The sequence below is a fragment of the Pantherophis guttatus genome, chromosome 5 (assembly GCF_059756535.1).
Source record: "Pantherophis guttatus breed Tessera chromosome 5, ASM5975653v1, whole genome shotgun sequence".
Classification (NCBI taxonomy): Eukaryota; Metazoa; Chordata; class Lepidosauria; order Squamata; family Colubridae; genus Pantherophis; species Pantherophis guttatus.
In genome coordinates, this window is record NC_142067.1 from 94246805 (window position 1) to 94266970 (window position 20166).

At 36.1% G+C, this 20166-nt stretch overlaps 1 protein-coding gene across 9 annotated transcripts in view; it reads right to left on the bottom strand.

Annotated features, from left to right (window-relative positions):
* Nucleotides 1-777: 777 nt before the first annotated feature.
* Nucleotides 778-20166, bottom strand: part of VWA3B (von Willebrand factor A domain containing 3B) — an 88558-nt gene continuing 69169 nt past the window's right edge. For 8 of the 9 annotated variants that reach the window (XM_087871464.1, XM_087871461.1, XM_087871463.1 and 5 more), the window contains exons 24-29: nucleotides 17647-17734; nucleotides 14798-14922; nucleotides 10885-11022; nucleotides 8624-8721; nucleotides 6885-7132; nucleotides 778-1157 (exon numbers count right to left, since the gene is read on the bottom strand). In XM_087871464.1, the coding sequence (XP_087727590.1) occupies nucleotides 868-1157; nucleotides 6885-7132; nucleotides 8624-8721; nucleotides 10885-11022; nucleotides 14798-14922; nucleotides 17647-17734 (987 nt within the window). In that variant the 3' untranslated portion in view covers nucleotides 778-867. Of the gene's footprint in view, nucleotides 1158-5182; nucleotides 5341-6884; nucleotides 7133-8623; nucleotides 8722-10884; nucleotides 11023-14797; nucleotides 14923-17646; nucleotides 17735-20166 lie in introns of those variants that run through there. The other variant, XM_060686649.2, reaches the window with a different exon arrangement.

Genomic DNA, 20166 nt, shown 5'->3' on the forward strand with positions numbered 1-20166 from the left:
TCTTTACAGGTAGTCCTTGACTTACAATAGTTCATTTAGTGACTGTTCAAAATTGCAACACCACTGAAAAAAGTAACATGACTTTTTCACATTTACTACCATTGTAGCATCCTGATGGTCATGTGATTAAAATTCAGACACGTGGCAAGTGACTCATATGTATCATAGTTGCAGTGTTCCAGGATCATGTGATCAGCTTTTGTAACCTTCTGACAAGCAAACTCAATGGGGAAGCCAGATTCGCTTAACAATCGCCTTACTAACTTAACAACTAGTGATTCACTTAACAGCTGTGGCAAGGTCATATAATGGGGCAAAACTCACTTAACAAATGTTTCGTGTAGCAGCAGAAATTTTCGGTTCAATTGTGGCCATAAGTCGAGGACTACTTATATAGGACTTACGTTGCTAAGTCCTTGAGCACTTCCATTATCCTCTCTTAGTTGCTGTCTGAACCCTTCTCAAAGTTGTTTGCCAAACTCTCCCATTAACACCTACACCTACACACAAGTCTCCTACATACAGGAGCATAGTAGGAAAAGGCAGAGGGAGGACTTATCACTAAAACATAGTGTGAAATTAGTTGCTAGCAGCTTTGAGTAGGTGTATAGGACAGTCATGACCCTACAATGGTCATCATGACCCTTCAGTCCCACATCAAGCATTGATGCTTTATTCTGTGCCAATATATCAGGCAACTGAATGGCCACGTTTGAAAAGATCTCCTTACAAAGATCTTGTAATGCTATATAATTTTAATATATAAAAAGTTTAATATCAAATTAAATGGTTTATTCAGGATTGATATAGTACAGCTTCAAAAGCGGCAACTAATCCCCTTTCCTCGTTTTCCATTCTGCATGCTGTCTATTTGCAACTGCTGGAATTGTCCTTCCTTTGCGCTATGTGATACTGCTGAAGCCGTCTTGCCAATTCTTCCACCTTCTCAATGCTGGAAAGGGAGGTGTTGCTGCTGCTGCTGCTGCTGCTGCTGCTGCTGCTATAAGTGCTAGGCTGATCAGAGGTGCTCTGATGGTACATAGAAGTATAGTGAGAACTCCAAAGATCCTTGTGTGGCCTATAGTCAGAAGCCCTTGAAGACAGGCAGATCTTATCAGCACTTGAGGAAAAACTGAGTGGGAAGGTTTTACAAGCAGCTGCCGGCACAAAAGAAGAAGATTAAGGGAGAAAGAATTGAGTGAGAATCATGAAAACTGATTTGCTAACTCTAAGCCACAAATAACAGTACACATCATTAGCAATGCACATAACTTTCAATTTACAACTATTTGTACAGTCACCATTCAAAGTTACAACAGCACTGAAAAAACTGGCTTACGACTGTTTTTCATATTTATGAGTATGACCATTGCAGCACCCCCCTGGTCACATGATCAAAATTCAGACGCTTGACAACTCGCATGTATTAGTGATGGTTGCAGCTTCCTGGGGTCATGTGATCACCCTTTGCAACCTTCTGACAAGCAAACTCAATGGAGAAGTCAAATTCACATAACAACCCTGTTACTAACTTAAAAACTGTGATTCACTTAACAACTGTGGCAGGAAAGGTCGTAAAATGGGGCAAAAACTCATTTAACTGTCTTGCTTTGCAAGAGAAATGTTGGGCTCAATTGTGATCGTAAGACGAGGATTACCTGTAATGCAAACTATTCTATAAAGGAGAAAATAAAGGGGGAAAATGAATAAATATGGCTGAAATAAATACAGTTTAATTTACAACGGCAATGAAAAATGTGACTTATTATCATTTTTCACACTTAGACCTTTGTGGCATCACGTGATCAAAATTCAGATTCTTGGCAACTGACTCATATTTATGATGGTTGCAGGGTCCCGGAGTCACCTTTTGTGACCTTCTGACAACTGATGTCAACGGGGAAGCCAGAGACACTTAACAATCATGTTACTAAATGTTACTATCTCACCTAGCAACAGAAATTTTGGGCTCAATCGTGGTTGTAAGTCAAGGTCTAGCTGTATAGAGCTCCTCCATCAGCAATAACTTCCGAAATGGTATAGCAGTAAGCATGTTGTTATGGGTGTTATGAATGCATGGGTGGAACTCTGCTGCCATGTATGGCAATGTGATGGATGGATATAGAAATGTAGAAAAAAGGCTTCATGGTTTTCATTCACTTTTAAGCATTAACCAAAGTGCTTCAACCATGAATGGAAAGCCAAATAGCTCTCAGATGTTAGACTTCTAACTTCCATAGCTAATGGTGAGGAAGACTAAGAAAATTGCTTCCCAACTTCAGGGAGCCATAATTTCCCGATTCTTGAATCAATGGGCATCATTGGTTTTAATAAGATTTTTGTTAATGTATTAAGGTTCAAGGTGCTACTAGTATGAAGATTAGAATACAAGAGAATCTATGACATGATAATCAGAACTTGTAAACTTCTTGGCAATCAACCATTTGTTTTACCGAGCAATTTCATGAAATCTGTTTCTAAATAAATCCATATGTTTGCACTGACTTCTTGGATGAGAAGTCAGAACTGAAGAAGCTTCTTGGATGAGAAGCAAAACGTTTTCAAGGAAAAAAAAAAAGGAAGTCCGGTTGACTTTTGAAAAGCACCTTTGGGACTACCAAAGACAAGATTATCAGGCCTGACTTCAAATGTTCTTAAACGTACTTTTGGAAAGTAACTATCATATCTCTCTTGAGTCTTAATAATAAGATTCACCAATCATGATAAAAGCAATTTGAGATCCTAAACTTATTTTTACAAAATGTACAACTATATAAGAAACATGCCATATAACGGCTGATCCTAACAACAGGCTGAGACAATTGTTTGAATTTCCATAAACTGCTCAGCCCCACTTTATTCACATTAATTAATTAATTAATTAATTCACATTAATTGAGTGTGCTGTATGAACTCGTTCAATATGTAGTGTCTTTGAATTTGACTTAACACAATGCATAAACTCAGTTATTATAATGTATAGTATAAATGTTGGCTTAGTATTACTATTTATCCTACTAATATTTTACAAAAGCCTTACTGAATCTCATAAATCACCCAACCCCACTACAAATAATCATTCAACACACTGAATCACAAACTAGTCGTATTTTAGTCTTCTATGATGAGCAAGTACAATTCACATGGTCAAATTGTAGTCAGTGTGTCATGCAAATTCTCAAAATTGTGGAATGATTGAAATGAGAAAACCGTGATTAAGAATGTTTTATAAACACGTTGTGTTTTATTGTTGTCATGTGTTATGATTCTTACAATATACAATAAAAGACTCAAGAAAACATTGTATCAATAAAGGGAAGTAAAGTTAATGCAACTAAAGACCAAGAAAAATATAGTAATATAATATGAAGTCAACAAGATTATAATTTAGACAAGAGATGGATAGACTCTAGTAAATGTAAGGTGCACACATTCCATCAAGACAGAAAATTTCAATACTAATTCATTCATTTCAGAATTTACTATTTAGAATAGTACTAGTAGAATAGTAATAGAAGATTTACTAACTTCTGCAGTTCTACAAAACATGCAAAACTAAAAATGAATATTTATTATGAGTCAGGTGCTATCATTCTGCAGCATAATAACTCTGAGTAGTTCCTACATTAAACCATACAACTATTAAAAATTACTTGTCTACTTCAAATGGAATACATTGCAAAAGATTGGGTTCATTCTTCATGCAAGACATAAACCATTATCTATGGTTTACGATAATTTGATTTGAACACTGCACTAAAGCTAATGTGGTAAGTGCATTTTGGCTTAGTGTGAAAAGTAAACCCAGACATAATGTGATGACTACAACTTGTTCTAGAAACTTTGATTTTTCTGAGATTATGTACAAACTAAGTCATTTAGTTTGACAAGAAAAGTCGTAAAATGGGGCAAAACTCACTTAACAAATGTCTCGCTTAGCAACAGAAATGTTGGGTTCAATTGTGGTCGTAAGTTGAGGACTACCTGTACTTTGAGATTTCTGAGCCCTCCTATCAGATCAATGATCTCAAGAGTGCTGCTGGCAGGAGCATAAGCCTAACTTTTAGACAGGTTGGGTACCAGGTGATGATATCAACTTAAAGGTCACTCATTTAATTACTGAAGAAAAGCATCAAACTATCATAAATAGACTTTGAGATCATGAGGTGGTCAAGGCAAAGCCAGAATGGCATCAGATCACTGATGGGGCCAGTACTGAAATAAAAGTTTCTCATTTAACAGGGCACAAACCATTGTAACATGGACTGTGAGAAGTATGAATCAAGGAAATCTGAAATTAGTAAAATTGAAATGTGATATATTGCATTCCATGTTTTTTTAAGAATAAGTATTTTAAAAATAAATGTAAAGGCCAATCAGAGTGGGATAATTTTAAAAAATATGATTATTTACTAAACCATTCAAGGGATGTCCATATAAAGGAATGAATGACAATGAGATTTAAAAAGGACATCATTAGATGTGTGTCTGGCTAAAATTAAATGTAGTACAGAATTATCTATATACCACTAAAACTCTTGTTCCTGTAATTTGGGCATAATGTTGCATCCTAGAGCAAAGATTTTTGAACCAAGCTGCCTCAAATGGGCTGACAGAATGTGTCCAAAATCTGGTATCCAGGACTCCCATGGAATTGAAATTCGGCAATTTTACAAAACGTTTGATGACATAAACATTATAATAAAACAATTTATGATGTAATACAAAATGTCATAAAACATTTCCCTATGCTGATGTTTGACTGTGCTGTACATTCAGATACATCTTTGAATGTATTCCAATTTTCCCAGTGAAGGCTGTACAACTGAGGCATTGTGGAATCTGGTAAGGAAATATCTCTGGATGTTAGTATAATATTTATTATATCATTATATTCATTTTATTTATATCCAGAATTTTTGTGCGGTGTTTCTGATATGATTCTGAAAAGTTATTTGGAGTTCAAGGGAGTACACAGCATCTCTCAGCAAGAGATAAGGAATATTTCCAAAACCAGTGGAGGGAAAAAAAATCACAACATTTCAAAGAGGCTTTTTGAACAAGGCATGTGATAAGCAGTGAAACAAGGACGATGGAAGCCTTGCGCACATTATGTGTAAACTGAAGTTAATACAGGTAGTCTTCGACTTATAACAGTTTATTTAGTGACCATTTGAGGTTACAACGCACTGAAAAAAGTTGACTTACGACCATTTTTCACATATATGACCGTTGCAGCATTCCCATGGTCATATGATCAAAATTCAAATGCTTGGCAACTGACTCATATATATGACGGTTGCAGTGTCCCATGGTCATGTGATCACCTTTTCTGACTTTCTGAGAAACAAAGTCAAATGGGAAGCCAGATTCACTTAACAATCATGTTACTAACTTAACAACTGTATGATTCACTTAACAGCCATGGCAAGGAAGGTTGTAAAATGGGGCAAAATTCACTTAACAAATGTCTTGCTTAGCAACAGAAATTTTAGGCTCAATTGAGGTCATAAGTTGAGGACTACCTGCAAGCAAGAACAAGGAAAGTTATTTCAACCAATGGAGGAATATAATAAGAACAGGAAAATGAAAGATATTTTTATAAAGCCTGAGTCAATCACAAATTTGTGCTTAGGATACTAATATTCAAGAATAAGGTTACTATCTGAAACAGGCAAATGAGGTGAAAGAAAAATGGAAATACTATACTGATATTAGGGGCATTCATAGTAAATCAATATTTCATCAAAATAATGATGTACTTGTGTGTGACATGAAAAGGACAGAGCCTGTCACAGTGGAAGCTTTCTCATCCTCTATGGATGCCTATCACTGAAATCTTTTTCAAATAGAATTATAGACTATTAAAAGATTTGTATAATAGGATTAAATTCAAAAATCAATTCCAAGAGAAAGTGAGGTACAATAGACAACAGGTTAGCTATCAATCAGGTAAAGATAATATACCCAAGGGATAATTTAAGAGGCAGTGTGAGAGCAAAGACTGGCAAAGAACATGATATACACCTGTACTGGAAAAGGGGGAGGGGAGTTCAAAAGAATGCTCAAATTAGTGAACCATTGCACTTTCTTCACACAAGCCAAGTTTTCCTAAAATATTACAAAGAAAAAGAGCTGCAGGTAGAGAGAAATGCCAAAGGAACAGTCAATTTAAAGAGAAACACAAGATCAAACAACCAATAAAAAAGAGATAATGGAAAGGAAAAGAGTATATAATAAAATCTATCTTTGCTTCATTGATTCCAACCTGTCCTTGGAGGGTATAAATCATGGCTGAATGTGGAATGTATTAAGGTTAATGTGTGTGGCAGATATCTTTCTGACCAAGGACAGAACCTCTGAATTTACCAAGAGTGCCATGGAACGGAAGAAGAATTAATCAATCAGTTCTGAATCAGATGAAACTGGCTGTTCATGAAGCAGAAAATAACATATTGTGGGCATGTTAATTGAGCAGATGATGGACTAGAACAAATCATTCCGTTTAGTAAAGGTTTAGTGAGGAAGAGAAAAGAAACAGATAATGGCAGATGGAAATGATAAAAGGAATTATTGGAAGGTCTCTGTTGTAAGAAAACAGCCATCTTATCATTGGAACAGTAGTTGAGTTACTTGGGTCTATGGGCATATAGAATGAATACGTATGTATACATATGCATGAAGTAGCATCTGGACAGTCTATCTTTTGGGCTATGTGAGAAGAATCTATAAAATAAATGGCAAAGTTCCAAACATAAATATACTAAGACAAAAAAAAAATCAAGTAGGTAATGGATAAGAAGTCCTAATGGAGCAGTTCCATTTTAGCTACATTTGAACTTATAACCTGCCTTACTATTTTTTTTCCTGTTTACTTTCTGTACCTGTACTTTCTTTTTTGCGACGAAAAGAGGGTGATGAGCTATTTCCTCTTCTTTTACTTCTGGGGCCAAACATCTCATCACAGACAGTCGTGTTCCATTCTTTACAACGCTCCGTTTTGCTGTTAACTCTTCCTCTGTCCTTCTTCTTCGTCTTCTTCTTCCAATCCCCTCCTACAGAAATAGATTTTTTCTGTCTCTCGGCATCTGCGACTATCCTATGGATGTGCTTTGGAACCTTTACATTTGGTCTAGAATTCAAAGAAGGAAATAGAATAAAGGTAGGTATGGTGCAGCTCAAATTTCCGCCAACATTTTATTTATTTTATTTATGGAATGACAAGGAGAGGACAATAGCAGCTGGCAAAATATATTTATACCTGCCTTCTATACCTATTCTATTCATTATTATATCTATACTCCAATACATTACTGATAAGCCCCATCCTACCTACTTTCCTTTTATGGTTAAATATCACATTGCAATTCACATATTAGCTCTTGTATATTCATGACTGAAGAACAATACACTCTGTTCTTCCCCTTCCGCTAACTGCACATCTTCAAGAGGAACATATGTAGCACAGTGGTGGAACTATGGGCTACCCACCTAGTCAGCCAGATCATCTGAATTAAACCTCATGATCAGCAGAGTGACAAATGTCATCATCAGATCATCCTTGCGTACTTCATACAGAAACTAACCTAAGTCTCTGTTGTAACAATGCTCTCATAATTCTCCTTCCTACTATTACATACAATCCTTTTCTAGGTCTCTTTTGTTGTAAGGATAGATGTCTACAGGAGTGGAAGGCAGCATCTGATGTCGTGACATCATGATATAATTTCTGACATTCCTTAGGTGTATCAGAACAACAGGGTTTTCATTGAGACATCACTGCACATGTTTCATGTTTTGGTCATTATGGCTTGCTGCAGATGCTTATGGCAGTTAGCTAAATTTTAGCAAATATATTCTCCTGACCTCACTGCAATTCAGACAATAATGACGGCTCATTTTGATAAAGAACTCTTCCAGGTAATAGCTTTAAAAGGATTCAATTATTAAATAGTACAATTATTTTTCAAATAAATTGGATGCCAGCCATAATACATTAACTAGAGATGCCCTTCTGGGAATATAAGATATTGCTCAATAAAACAGAACTGAAATGGAAAGGTATAGCTTTGATGGTGCAGAGCATTACATTATAGTTCCTGATAGCTCTTGAAAAATAACATAAAGCCCAGTGTCACTACTAGAATTTCTTCCATTTCCCTATAACAAAACTCTGAATTTTAACAGGTCTTGATTACAAAGGCCTCATTCTTGATTGTATTGCTACATTAAAAGTTTAATTTGCATTGCCAAATTTCATAATAATTTATTGTACTGAAGAACAAACTAAGCATGGACACTACTTATGTAGCCCGGAGATTTTATGAGTGGGGAGGGAATTTTTTTTCCCCTATTTCATTTCCAACACCTATCATCCTCAGTTATTTGCAGCAGGCAGATGTTTTTTCTCAGAACCAGTAAGGGTTTACTTTCCAGTGCAAACAATATCCACAAAAGACAGAAGTCATTGGGAATAATGTTTATACTTTCTGAAATGAAGAATCTTCCAGAAACATTGATAGTTACATTAGCAGTTTTAACAGGACCCTGTTTTAACAGATATCTGACGATATGCATTACATGCATTTAATTTATACAATGAAAAGCATTTATTCATGCTCACATGAGGTAATCCATCATCTTGGTCATGTTGATGTAGCAGCAGGAACAAGTGTACCTTCTATGACTAATTTTAATAAGCCCGTTTCGTACACAATGATCCTATAACAAAACATATTTTTTTTAAATTAAACTTTGATTTTTAATATAATGAGTTATGTAAATCATTCAAATTAAAGAAATGTGTTAAACAGCAAGAAAAAGTGGTGAGTTGACTAACTGTAGAGCACAATGTACCGGAGCTCAATTTCTCAGAATATTTTAAAAAGCAAGTATTATTCACTAAAAATAGTTGACTATTCTTCAGTCTTCCACAACAAAGATTGATTACTACAGTAGACATCTTTAAAGTAATGTCAAAAATAAGATTGTTTAAACAAAATATTGAATAATCACTCTATGTTATTAATTATGTATGTTTCTTATGCTAGATACTGATTTTACCCATTTAGGGAACTGAAGTAGAGACAACCATCTTAACTTCATTATTTTAGGGACAAATTGATGTCTAAAGCAAAATACCTCATCATTTTATAATTGCATATTTTTATTGCTAAGATTTTTTTTTCTTTTTACAACCCGGTAATCCCTTAATTTGGGGCAGAGTCAGGGTGACTGAATGGAGCTGAGCATTTACTGGCTGGTTGCCCTTCCTGACACCTACATGGAGTTCAAAGCAAATATCTTTTCTTTGCACCCTAATAGAGAAACATCTGTTGCTGCCTAGGATTGAACTCTTAAACTTCTGAGTGGGAGGTGAGCGCTTTCACCTCTAGGCAACTGCGCCACTTGTTTTATTGCTAAGAAATAAAGGTACTGAAAAGAAGAGGAAAAAAAAAACCAGAATAACAGAGTTGGAAGTGATCTTGGAGGACTTCTAGTCTTAAACATTGTGCATATTGAAAAACTCAGGTTCTTAACACATCATTAAATCTTGTTTATTATTTTTCCATTGCACCAACAAAGAGCTGGTTATAAACAGGGAAAATATATATTTTATATACCGTACATATTTTTTAAAAATCCAGCATTATAAATCTGAGGTACAATTATTTTCATAGATTTAATAGTATCTAATGTTTCTGGGAAAGTGCAGCTAAACAAAAGGCTTTGTTGTATGTAACTTTTGAAAAAAACCATTTAAAAATATGGAAGAACTATATAATTTTTAAAAATATATTTTAAAAGTTTCTTGGTAATCTTTTACTTTATAAAGTTGAACACTATCTAAATTTATTACTTTCTGACCTGAGTATTCTTAGTAACCAGAAATTTTACTTTATAGTAGTTGGTTCAGTTGAGAAGAGACTAATTTACCCAACTTTCTCTTGTTTCAATATTCTTGGAATTAAATACATATCTGTATTAAGTGCCAAGGGTAAATTAAGGCCCCATTTAGCAGATATAAGCACTTTATATAATTTTAGCGTAAGTTGTATTGAATATGTAATTAGAAGTTTTTATTTTCCTCTTTTTCTTGTTTTAATTTTTTAAGTGAAGTATTTGCATTAATACAACCATGAAAAAGAGGAATTCTTCAAAATAATTTTCATGTCTTTTATAAAAGCTTTAGTCGTTGATAATGATATTTTAAAAAATCACTTGGATAAAATAGTAAGTTTTTTCCCCCCTCATCCTCCTTTTCATTATTTTTGGGATATAACTGAATATTACAATAGGATCTACTTTGTCTATCTGATTAATGACTGAAATACTTAATTATCAGGAACAAGTCTTAGGTGAGGAAAAAGCATATTCTTGAAGGAAAGATTCAGAAGACGCCAGGTATCAATAAAATTAGTGCTTGCAGCACTTTCTAGGTAACACATTGCAGGAATTTAAATTAAGAAAAGACAAAAGAAGTTGTATGCTTACCATTTCATCAGTTCCTCAGCTTTGACAACTTTTAAGATATATGGGCTTACAGAATTCCTCAGCCCAGTGGTGGGTTGCTACCGGTTCTACCCGGATCGGCATACTGGTAGCGGCAGCAGCAAGAGGCTCCGCCCACCCTTGCTGGATGCTTCTGTGCAGAAACATTGCGAACATGCACGTGTGAGCACACACGCACGAGCGAACTGGTAGCAATGGGTTTTGCAACCTACTACTGCCTCAGCCAGTATCTTAAACTGCTGAGGTTGAGGTACACTGAGTTAACCAGTCAAAAGATGAGGAAATAATTCCTATCCTGGTATAGAGTGTTGAATTCGTACATTCAGTGCATTGCCATTCCAGTCAGATGTGGGTTGCTCATTGTCTGCTTACCTTTTTATTGTTGTATTTCAAAACTGTGTAGAGTTTATCATCTAAATCAGCTTTATTTGGTATTGCTATGACCACACCAGGGACATAATACTCTTCACCTGACGGCTTCCTTATTCTGGTGAATACATAATCTCCAACCTGTTGAATAATAATAAATATGAGCTGAACACACTTATCTGAAATGTAATTGTTTTAAGGTTTTAATGTATGGATTTGAAGGAAAACAAGAACTGAATAAGTGTATACAAGGATATATACAAATTTTTAGTTAAAAATATTAATCCATACCTGACTCTTCTCTGCAGTTAAATAGCAATAACACTCACTGCTTCACAGTGCTTTACAATCCTCACTAAGTGGGGTCACTTTACAGAGTCAGCATATTGTCCCCAACAATCTGATTCCTCATTTTACCAACCTCAGAAGACTGAGTCAATCTTGAGCCAGTCTCAGAACTGAACTCCTGGCAATGGGCAGAGTTAGCTTGCAATACTGCATTCTAACCACTGTACCACTATGGCTCTTAAATTCTATTCCACCCCCAAAAAACGTAACATAAATGAACCTATGCTTTATCCACTAAAAAGTAAAAATTGATATATAGCCTTTGGTGCAAGCTTCAGTTGCAGCTCCATCTGATTTGTTTAATTACAGTATGTTCTGAACTGACAAGGATCATGTCTCAATAACCTCTTATTTTGTCTACCACAATGTACTTTACAGGATTCTATCTTTGAAGACACAGACCTCAACTAATATAAAATGCTAAAATCCAATCAGCAAATGGCACCTACATCTATTCTCTGTGTTGTACTGAGGTTATCTGCACTGGATGCTAATTCTCTTCCGAACACATATCAAGATCATGATACTCCCTCCCCGGTACCATATATACCATGCCATTAAAGTGGCATCTAGAGCACTTTCTTCAGGTATCCTTGATGGGAAATGCACTGACATAGTTATTATAGGACAAACAGATTCTAGGTTGCAAAAATTTGATGCCACTAAATGGCAGCAAATATGTTTTTTTTCCTGCTCCTCCTAATTGCTGTCTAATGGTAGCGCTAGTTTTTTTTTTTTTTATTATGGTTCTTTCATTACAAAGTTCATTGATTTTGAGGTATATTAAGCATTGTGGAAGTTCAGTCTTGTCAACTATTTTTAACATGCATCTTTACACTTCTGGTGCCTTTTGATGCTGTTCCATATAAATATGTGGGTGTAATGATTTGTGATTTTTACAATTGAGTAGTTTTATGGGTTTTGTAACCTTTCATTTTCATGAGCCACCTAAGATTTTGCATAAAGATGAATGAATGAATGAATGAATGAATGAATGAATACCATCAGAATGTAGAGTTTCCATCTTCATTTATAAAATATGGAAAGTAGAAATAAGCCCAGGTATTTATTAGACTATAACCTCCATTGTAAAAGGATGTTTAGAATTCTGCATGGGACCCAAACTAGTTTCGGTGTTTTTGTTTTTGAAAATCAAGGGTCAATTTACTTTATAAACATACAATGCCAGATGTGGTACATCATGTTTTCTCACAGAACATTGCCCAACTCTGATACTTATCTGAAAATAAAAATGAATGTAATACGGCTCACTTCCAATTTGATACAGTGATCTGCATCTTGCAAAAGCTATGTGTACAAATTGAAAATGAACCACATCAAATCACAGATAAAGACTGTTGATCAACACTAGCCATTTAAAAAAAAATAATCTATTTAAATTTGCATGGAATTGCTGTTCCAGAAAAGCTATTTCCCTTTCAACTTTATAATAATTTTTATCAAACATTTGTGCTTTACAGCAACCCAAACAAAAACTACTCTTAGTTCCAGGGTGAAAATTGCAATGATGTCTATAGCAATTCCTTTTCCAAGATGATCAGCAAGGCAGAGTAGATTTGATCAAGTTGATCAAGACTGCAGAATGTGAGAAAAATAGGATAAATCTCTCTCCCATCGCTCACAGCCCAAATCTTGATCCCTGTCTACTCTAAAGACATTTACTCTTTTCGCATATGACTTATATAGTCATTATGAGTTATTACTGTATGGAATAATTAATGAAAAAATAAGTATTATACCTACATAAAAGATATCCCTTTCACTGAGTAAATTATGGAGAAATATTTCTTTTTAGGAAAGATAGCTGACTTTTCTAGACCTAGAAATAGATTAAAAGAAGGACTAAGGGTGACATGATAGTAGTATTCCAATATTTGAGGGGCTGCCACAAAGAGGGGGTCAAACCAGGGGTGAATTCTAAATTTTTTTACTACCGGTTCTGTGGGCGTGGTTTATTTTGTGGGCGTGGCTTGATGGTCATGTGACAATTCTTTAGGATTTAGCAGAGGTACTGGTCTACCAGGCTTTTAACTGCTTGCAGAGCTGTACCGATCTACCCATTTATTTTTGCAGGCACTGTCTACCCATTTATTTTTGCAGGCATCAGTCTACTCATGTATTTTTGCAGGCACTCGTCTACCCATTTATTTTTGCAGGCACTCGTCTACTCATTTGTTTTTTTTTTAACACAGATCAGCTGTAGGACGGCTCTTTGAAGCCCTGCGGCAAGAGTTTAAACAGGTTTTTTCCCTCTAGCTATCATCTGGGACTCAGGAGGCAGCAATAGATTGGGGGTGGGGCCAAATAAAAGGTAAGAATAACATGGGGGATGGGAGGGTGGGGGGGCAGAATTCTGTGATTCTGTGATCAGTGGTTCAGTGATGTTGTATCGTCACCGCTACCGGCTTGGCGGAACCGGGAGGAACCCACCACTGGGTGAAACTATTTCCCAAAGCACCAGGAAGCAAGACAAGAAATAATGATGAAAACTGATCAAGGAGAGAACCAACCAAGAACTAAGGAAAAATTTCCTAATAGTGAGAACAATAAACCACTGGAACTGCTTGCCTTCAGAAGTTGTGGGTGCTTCATCAAAAAAAAAAAAGAGAGACTGGACAGCCACTTGTCTGGAATGGTATAGGGTTTCCTGCTTGAGCAGGGGTTGGATTAGAAGACCTCCAAGGTCCTTTCCAACTCTGTTATTCTGTTACTCTAGTCCAGGGGTGTCAAATTCATGGCCTGTGGGCCAGATCTGGCCCTCGGGGTGGTTAGATCTGGCCCATGGGGCTGCCCTGGAAACAGCAAAGGACCGGCCCACAGTACCTCTGCCAGCAAAAACAGAGATTGGGAGGGCCGCACATGGCCCTCTCAAGCTCTGTTTTCGGTGGTGACAGTCTCCTACAGCCCTCTGCCAGTGAAAACGGAGCCCAGGCAGGCAGCACATGACACCCCCCTCCCAAGCTCCATTTTTGCTGGCAGAGGGCTGCAGCAGACCGTTGCCACCGAAAACAGAGCTTTGACAAGTGACGTTGAGCTGGCCATGCCCATCCCAGCCACGCCCCCCCATCCCCCCAAGGTCAAACACAACCCTGATGTGGCCCTCAATGAAATTGAGTTTGACACCCTGCTCTAGTCATTTTCACAGGAATGAGGAATTCTCTGGATCAAACTGGACATTTAGCATACAGCTACAGTAAACCAGCTGTTCTGATCTTGCATTCAGAGAGAATTTCCAAACATATTCAAATAAAAAGCATATTGCGTTAAAACAGGGGTCTCCAACCTTGGCAACTTTAAGACTTGTGGACTTCAACTCCCAGAATTCCTCAGCCAGTAAAACCTTTTAAAAGCCTTTAAAAAGCCCCATGCAGCCTAAACCTAAACGTATTTTGAGAAATAGCATGCTACTTACTTGCAATGGTGGCTGAGGAATTCTGGGAGTTGAAGTCCACAAGTCTTAAAGTTGCCAAGGTTGGAGACCCCTGCCTTAAAAAAGCACCATGCAATCCAGACCTAAACTTATCTTGAGAAATAGCATGCTACTTACTTGCAAGGGTGGACAAGGTGTTGCACCGCCAATAAACAAAATGAACTTCAAGGGGACAATCTCAGTCTGCCCATTAACAAAATCAACAAGTGCATAAAATGATGTGATGCTCTTCACCACTGTTCCTGAAACAAAAACATGGTGGAAACACGCATAATTCAAATTACATGCAGAATATTTATTTATTATTTATTATTTATTTATTATTCATATTTCTATGCCACCCACTCTCCAAGGACTCTGGGCGGCTTACACCAAAGGCAGTATACTAAATAGCATATTTTCCCCAACAATCTGGGTCCTCATTTTACCCACCTCGGAAGGATGGAAGGCTGAGTCAACCTTGAGCCGGTGAGATTTGATCCACTGATCTGCTGAACTAGCAGTCAGCTGAAGTAGCTGCAGTACTGCACCCTAACCACTGCGCCACCTCGGCTCATTCAAATGCATTGTCACATTTCATCACCATTCTCTCCATTTAAAAGGAATTTAAGTAACAGAACTGAAAAAGTTCCCACCTGAAGAAAAAGCAAGAAAACTACTGTTTTTGAAGATAATCCCACATTATCAAAAAAAGATAATGTGGGATTAAACAATATGATTTGTAGTTCAGTTGATTCAATGTGATAAATTATTTTTCTGGTCCTACCAGCAATTGGTCTTTGAAGAGTGCTGAGATGAAGATTTTAAGCTGTTTGTTTATTAATCAAATTTAGAAATTGTCCATCTCCCTCACACTCTGGGTTGAGTACAAATAAAAGCCTAAAACATCTGGTATTCCCAGGCAGTCCCCCCATCCAAATACTAACCAACCGTGACCCTGCTTGGCTTCCAAAATCAAATGAGATCAGGGTTTTCAGAATAGCATGATTGTTTAAGGAATTAAGGAGCTGGACTGAGGGAGCAAGTTCTCCCTTCAACCACTTATCTGACAAAACTCAAAAGGGTTGTATGCATGTATCTATATGCATAATTCTCTATGATGGCAAAGAATCTTCTTGTTTGGAGTTGGGTGTTTTTAAATCTATATAAATACATACATTCCCTCATCTGAAATACCCTTGCAACCTCTTTTCATGTTCATGCATAACATGTGATAGATGTTTGGCTGGCCCTTCTTCCAATTTCATATCCACAATTTATCAATGGCAAATAATTGAAAATATACTAATATGTATCACTCAGCCTTTATTACAGCCAACTCCTCCCAAGATTTACTAGAACTATATAAAAACATAGTGCATAAGCTACAACCATTGCTAGTACATGACTGGAACTTCTCAGCTAAGAGGCCCTGTATTGACTCCAAACCATGGTTTGACAAGGATTGTGTAGAAGCCAATAAAGCTCTCACTTTGGCTTATAAGATGTACAAAAGCGAGACTGGCAATGGTAATAAAACAAGTCTTAAACAACTTATGACACTCAAAAAACAACTGATTGATCTTAAGAAGAGACATGACACAAGGTCCTCCTGGGAACAGAAGGCAGCAAAACAAAAGAACTCTCTTCTATTCTGGCATCTAATAGCTAGTCATTCTGACAGAATTCATACCCCATTAGACGTCCATATACCTCCTACAACCTTCATAATAATATACATATTCCCACTCTTTTTCCTGCCATACATCATTTTTTGTTTCTTCAGTTCTGAAAACCACAGCTGGATATTAAGCTTTATTCAATCAAGCAAAAAAGTAAACCACTTGGATAACTTTATAAGGCTTCTAAAAACATAGGAGTATTTATTGAAGAAAGCCAGGAAGCATAACCAACTATTGTAGTTCAAGACTAGCCCTGTGTAAAGATACAATTATCAAACACCCTTCTATTGTCTGACCTGCCACTTGACTACAGGTAGTACTCAATTTACAACCACAATTAAGACTAGAATTTCCACTAATGGAAACTAATCTTTTTTTTTTTTTGCCAAAATTATTAAGCAAATCACTGCAGTTGTTAATGTGATCGTTAAGTGACTTTGCTTGTCGGAAGCCAGCTGGGAAGATCACATATGGCAATCACATGACTCTGGGATGCTATAATAGTTATAAATAAATACATGCTGGTTGCCAAGCACCTGGACTTCGATCACATGATCATGGGGATGCTGCAACAGTTGTAAGTGTTTGTACCAGTTTCACCATAAATCACTTTTTTCCAGTGCCATTGTAACTTTGAAGAATCGCTAAATGAATGATTGAAAACCAAGGACCATCTATATTTGTCTTATTTGAATGGGCTGGCCTGTCTTCCTCTGTCCTTTGTTTTTGAAATGGTTAGATTTGCTTTTTGTCTTTATTACCCACATGAGAACTCTAGCATTGTGGATGTTTTAAAAATAGTTTAGACCGCAAACATATATCAAACACTCAGTTATTCATTAAAGCTGTGAGTCTGAAAAAAGTTGCCTTGGCATTAAAGAACCCACTTATGAAAGGTAACAGAAGTAGTGGCACATTTTGTCACATTTACAGGAAAATTTAGAAAATACAGGCTGCCTTGATACACATCTAAGAAGTGCTGCACTTGTGTCAAATGGGAAGCACATCTTCTGAAATTGTGTTCAAAGCAGGCAAATATATAATCATCCAAGCCTGTTCTTTCAAATCTTTACTGCTGTTAATAATTTTTTTTTGTGTTTAGATCTTAAAGAATTGCAGTAAATTCTGTTATGCGTACCTGGTTTCAGAAGTATTAGTTAGCTGAATGTTGGAACACTTGGTTAAATCATCCCTGTGCTACTAATTGTAATAGAATTTACAGGTGCCTATCAGATTTTGAGACTGAACTTTTTAATTTTTCAAATAAAATTCTACCCCAAATATATTCCTGTAGACAATATTTACCTGGGTAATAAAATCCTGTGCATTCTGATCTTGCAATGACATTTTGGCCTTTGAGATAATCGAATATTTTTGTTTTTGGTTTCTTTGCCTGTAGTTAATAAAAATGACTGTATTATATAGGGAACACCAGATATTTGCTCATTCTAATGTATCATAGCAGAATTAACATAAAACAAAGTACAGATATGCACAACACATTTAAGACTTAAACAGAATAAACTTTACAAAAATGTGGTCCTATATAATAACAATATTTGTAATGAACTGAAATACGGTGACTCAATAGTATAATTGTTATTGATGGTTTTTTGAACAGTACAAATTACAGCAACTGAATTCCAAAGTAATGTCAATTTTTTGAAAAAGAAAACAAAATACAATATAATAGATAAATTAAATTTCTCTACTTTTCTACAGTATCAAAAAATAATAAAATGGGCTTTATAGAAAACGTGTCAATCAAGTTTTGAAAAATAAATTAAACTAAAGCTATAAAGAATCTCTCTGTTTGATCATTGTATCTTCAGCAATATAAAGCCAACTCAAAGGCTGAGAATTTTTGTTCAGCCAAAACTGAATTTGGTTTATGATCATCAGTCCAAAAGAACCTAATCATTTTTTTCATAACATTCCAGGCACAACAATTCCGAAGTTCTTCACAGACTTTGGAATAGACACATAAGAGATTTGCATTTTCAGTTCCTAAAGATGTCAGGTCATAAAGCTGGAAAAGAAACGTCCAATTTTGGCCTCAGATTGTCTTTGCCAACTAGATCATACAATATGATTAACATGACAGAATCATAATATTGGAAGGGGGAGTGGTGGGATTCAGCCAGATCGCACCCCTTTGGGAGAACCGGTTATTAACTTTCTGAGCAGCTTGGCAAACTGATTGTTGGTAGAAATCATTAGGGCAAAGAACTGGTTGTTAAATTACTTGAATCCCACCACTGGGAAGGGGCCATTTAGGCTATCAAGTCTAAAACTTGCTCTAACCAGGAAATTGTGAGTTCTGATTTAGATATGAAAGCCAGTTGGGTGACTTTGGGCCAGTCATCCTCTCTCAGCCCAACCCACTTTACAGGGTTGTTGTTCTGGAGAAAATAGGAAGGCGAAGGAATATTAGGTACTGTATGTTTGTTGTTGTGAGTTACTTATGAAAATAATAAAAGTGGGATTAAAAAATCCTTTTAAAAATTTAGGTAGTATAAAACATGTCTTCTTCCTGAGGTAAACATAAAGTACATGAAAAATTTTGTATGTACTATATAAAATACAAAGTATTTTCTCTCTTTCTGTCTCTGTCTCTCTCTCTCTCCTTCCTGTTTTTGATCCCAAATTTGGCAATTACTGTATGGTTCATTTTCCCCAAATAAACTGATTTTAATTACTCAAATATACCTTTCACTGAATTTCATTCAAAACTGAATTACATGTAGTCATTTTAAGAGCTTTCAAAATCCAGATTTGTAAAGCAATACAAATCTTTCACAATAATCTACTGCTATACTATAATGGTCATAATACAGCCTCACTTAGAGATTTATTTATGCAATTCTTTAATATATTTAATAATCCATATGAATAAAGCAATAAGTAAAGAGTTGGTCACAGAAGGCCATCAATAAAAGGCTTTGATTTCTCTTTGATAGATAATAAAGTTAGGGGTTCTTAAGAAAGTTATTCTGATATAAAAAATATATTTTAATTATTTCACAGAAATTACCTTGGATTTGTTCATATAAATGAGCGATGATTAATGTCTGCTAGTCACATTTTTAAATAATTATTTTTCTGGGGAAGCTTTTTATTTGTTCTTGAAGCAAAAATGAAATTTAGAATGCTGCCTACATTTCTGCCCTTCAGTTCTTAAGGCTTTAAAGATGCAGATTAACAGTTACTAAGGCTGATGTTCTGACTGGGCTGCTAATAAAGGTTGTCTCAGGATAAGTGATTGCTCTGTGTTAATCACATCATGTCTACAGCATATGTTGGCAGGTTTGGGTGGGGGTGGAGAAAAAGAGCCAGAATAAGCCTATGAATTAGGGAAACTGATGAGTTGGTACAAATCAAGGTCAGAGCAAAATTATCATTATCTAATTTATCAATCTGATGTATCTGAAAAAAAGTATAGATCAAATCTTTAAGAAAGTTCGGAGAACAATAACCTTAATGCAGGGGCTCTCAAAAGGCAGATCATGAACCCTTCCAGACTTTGAGGAGGATAATTCAATTTGAGAGGCTTATCCAGGTAAAGCAAGACTGTGAGGACTTTGCTGGTCTCCGAGCTTGGTGGTTTTCTTGCAGATGTTTCATTACTAAACTAGGTAACATCGTCATTGCACTGATGATGCCACCTAGCTTGGTAATGAAATGTCTGCAAGCAAATCGCCAAGCTCAGAGATCACCAAGGACCCCACAATTCAACCCTGAGCTATGAATATTGTCTTTTATTAAAGCTGAACTGCTGCCAGGTCTCATTTCCTTCTGCTTGAACAAGTGTTTGTCCAGGCAGAG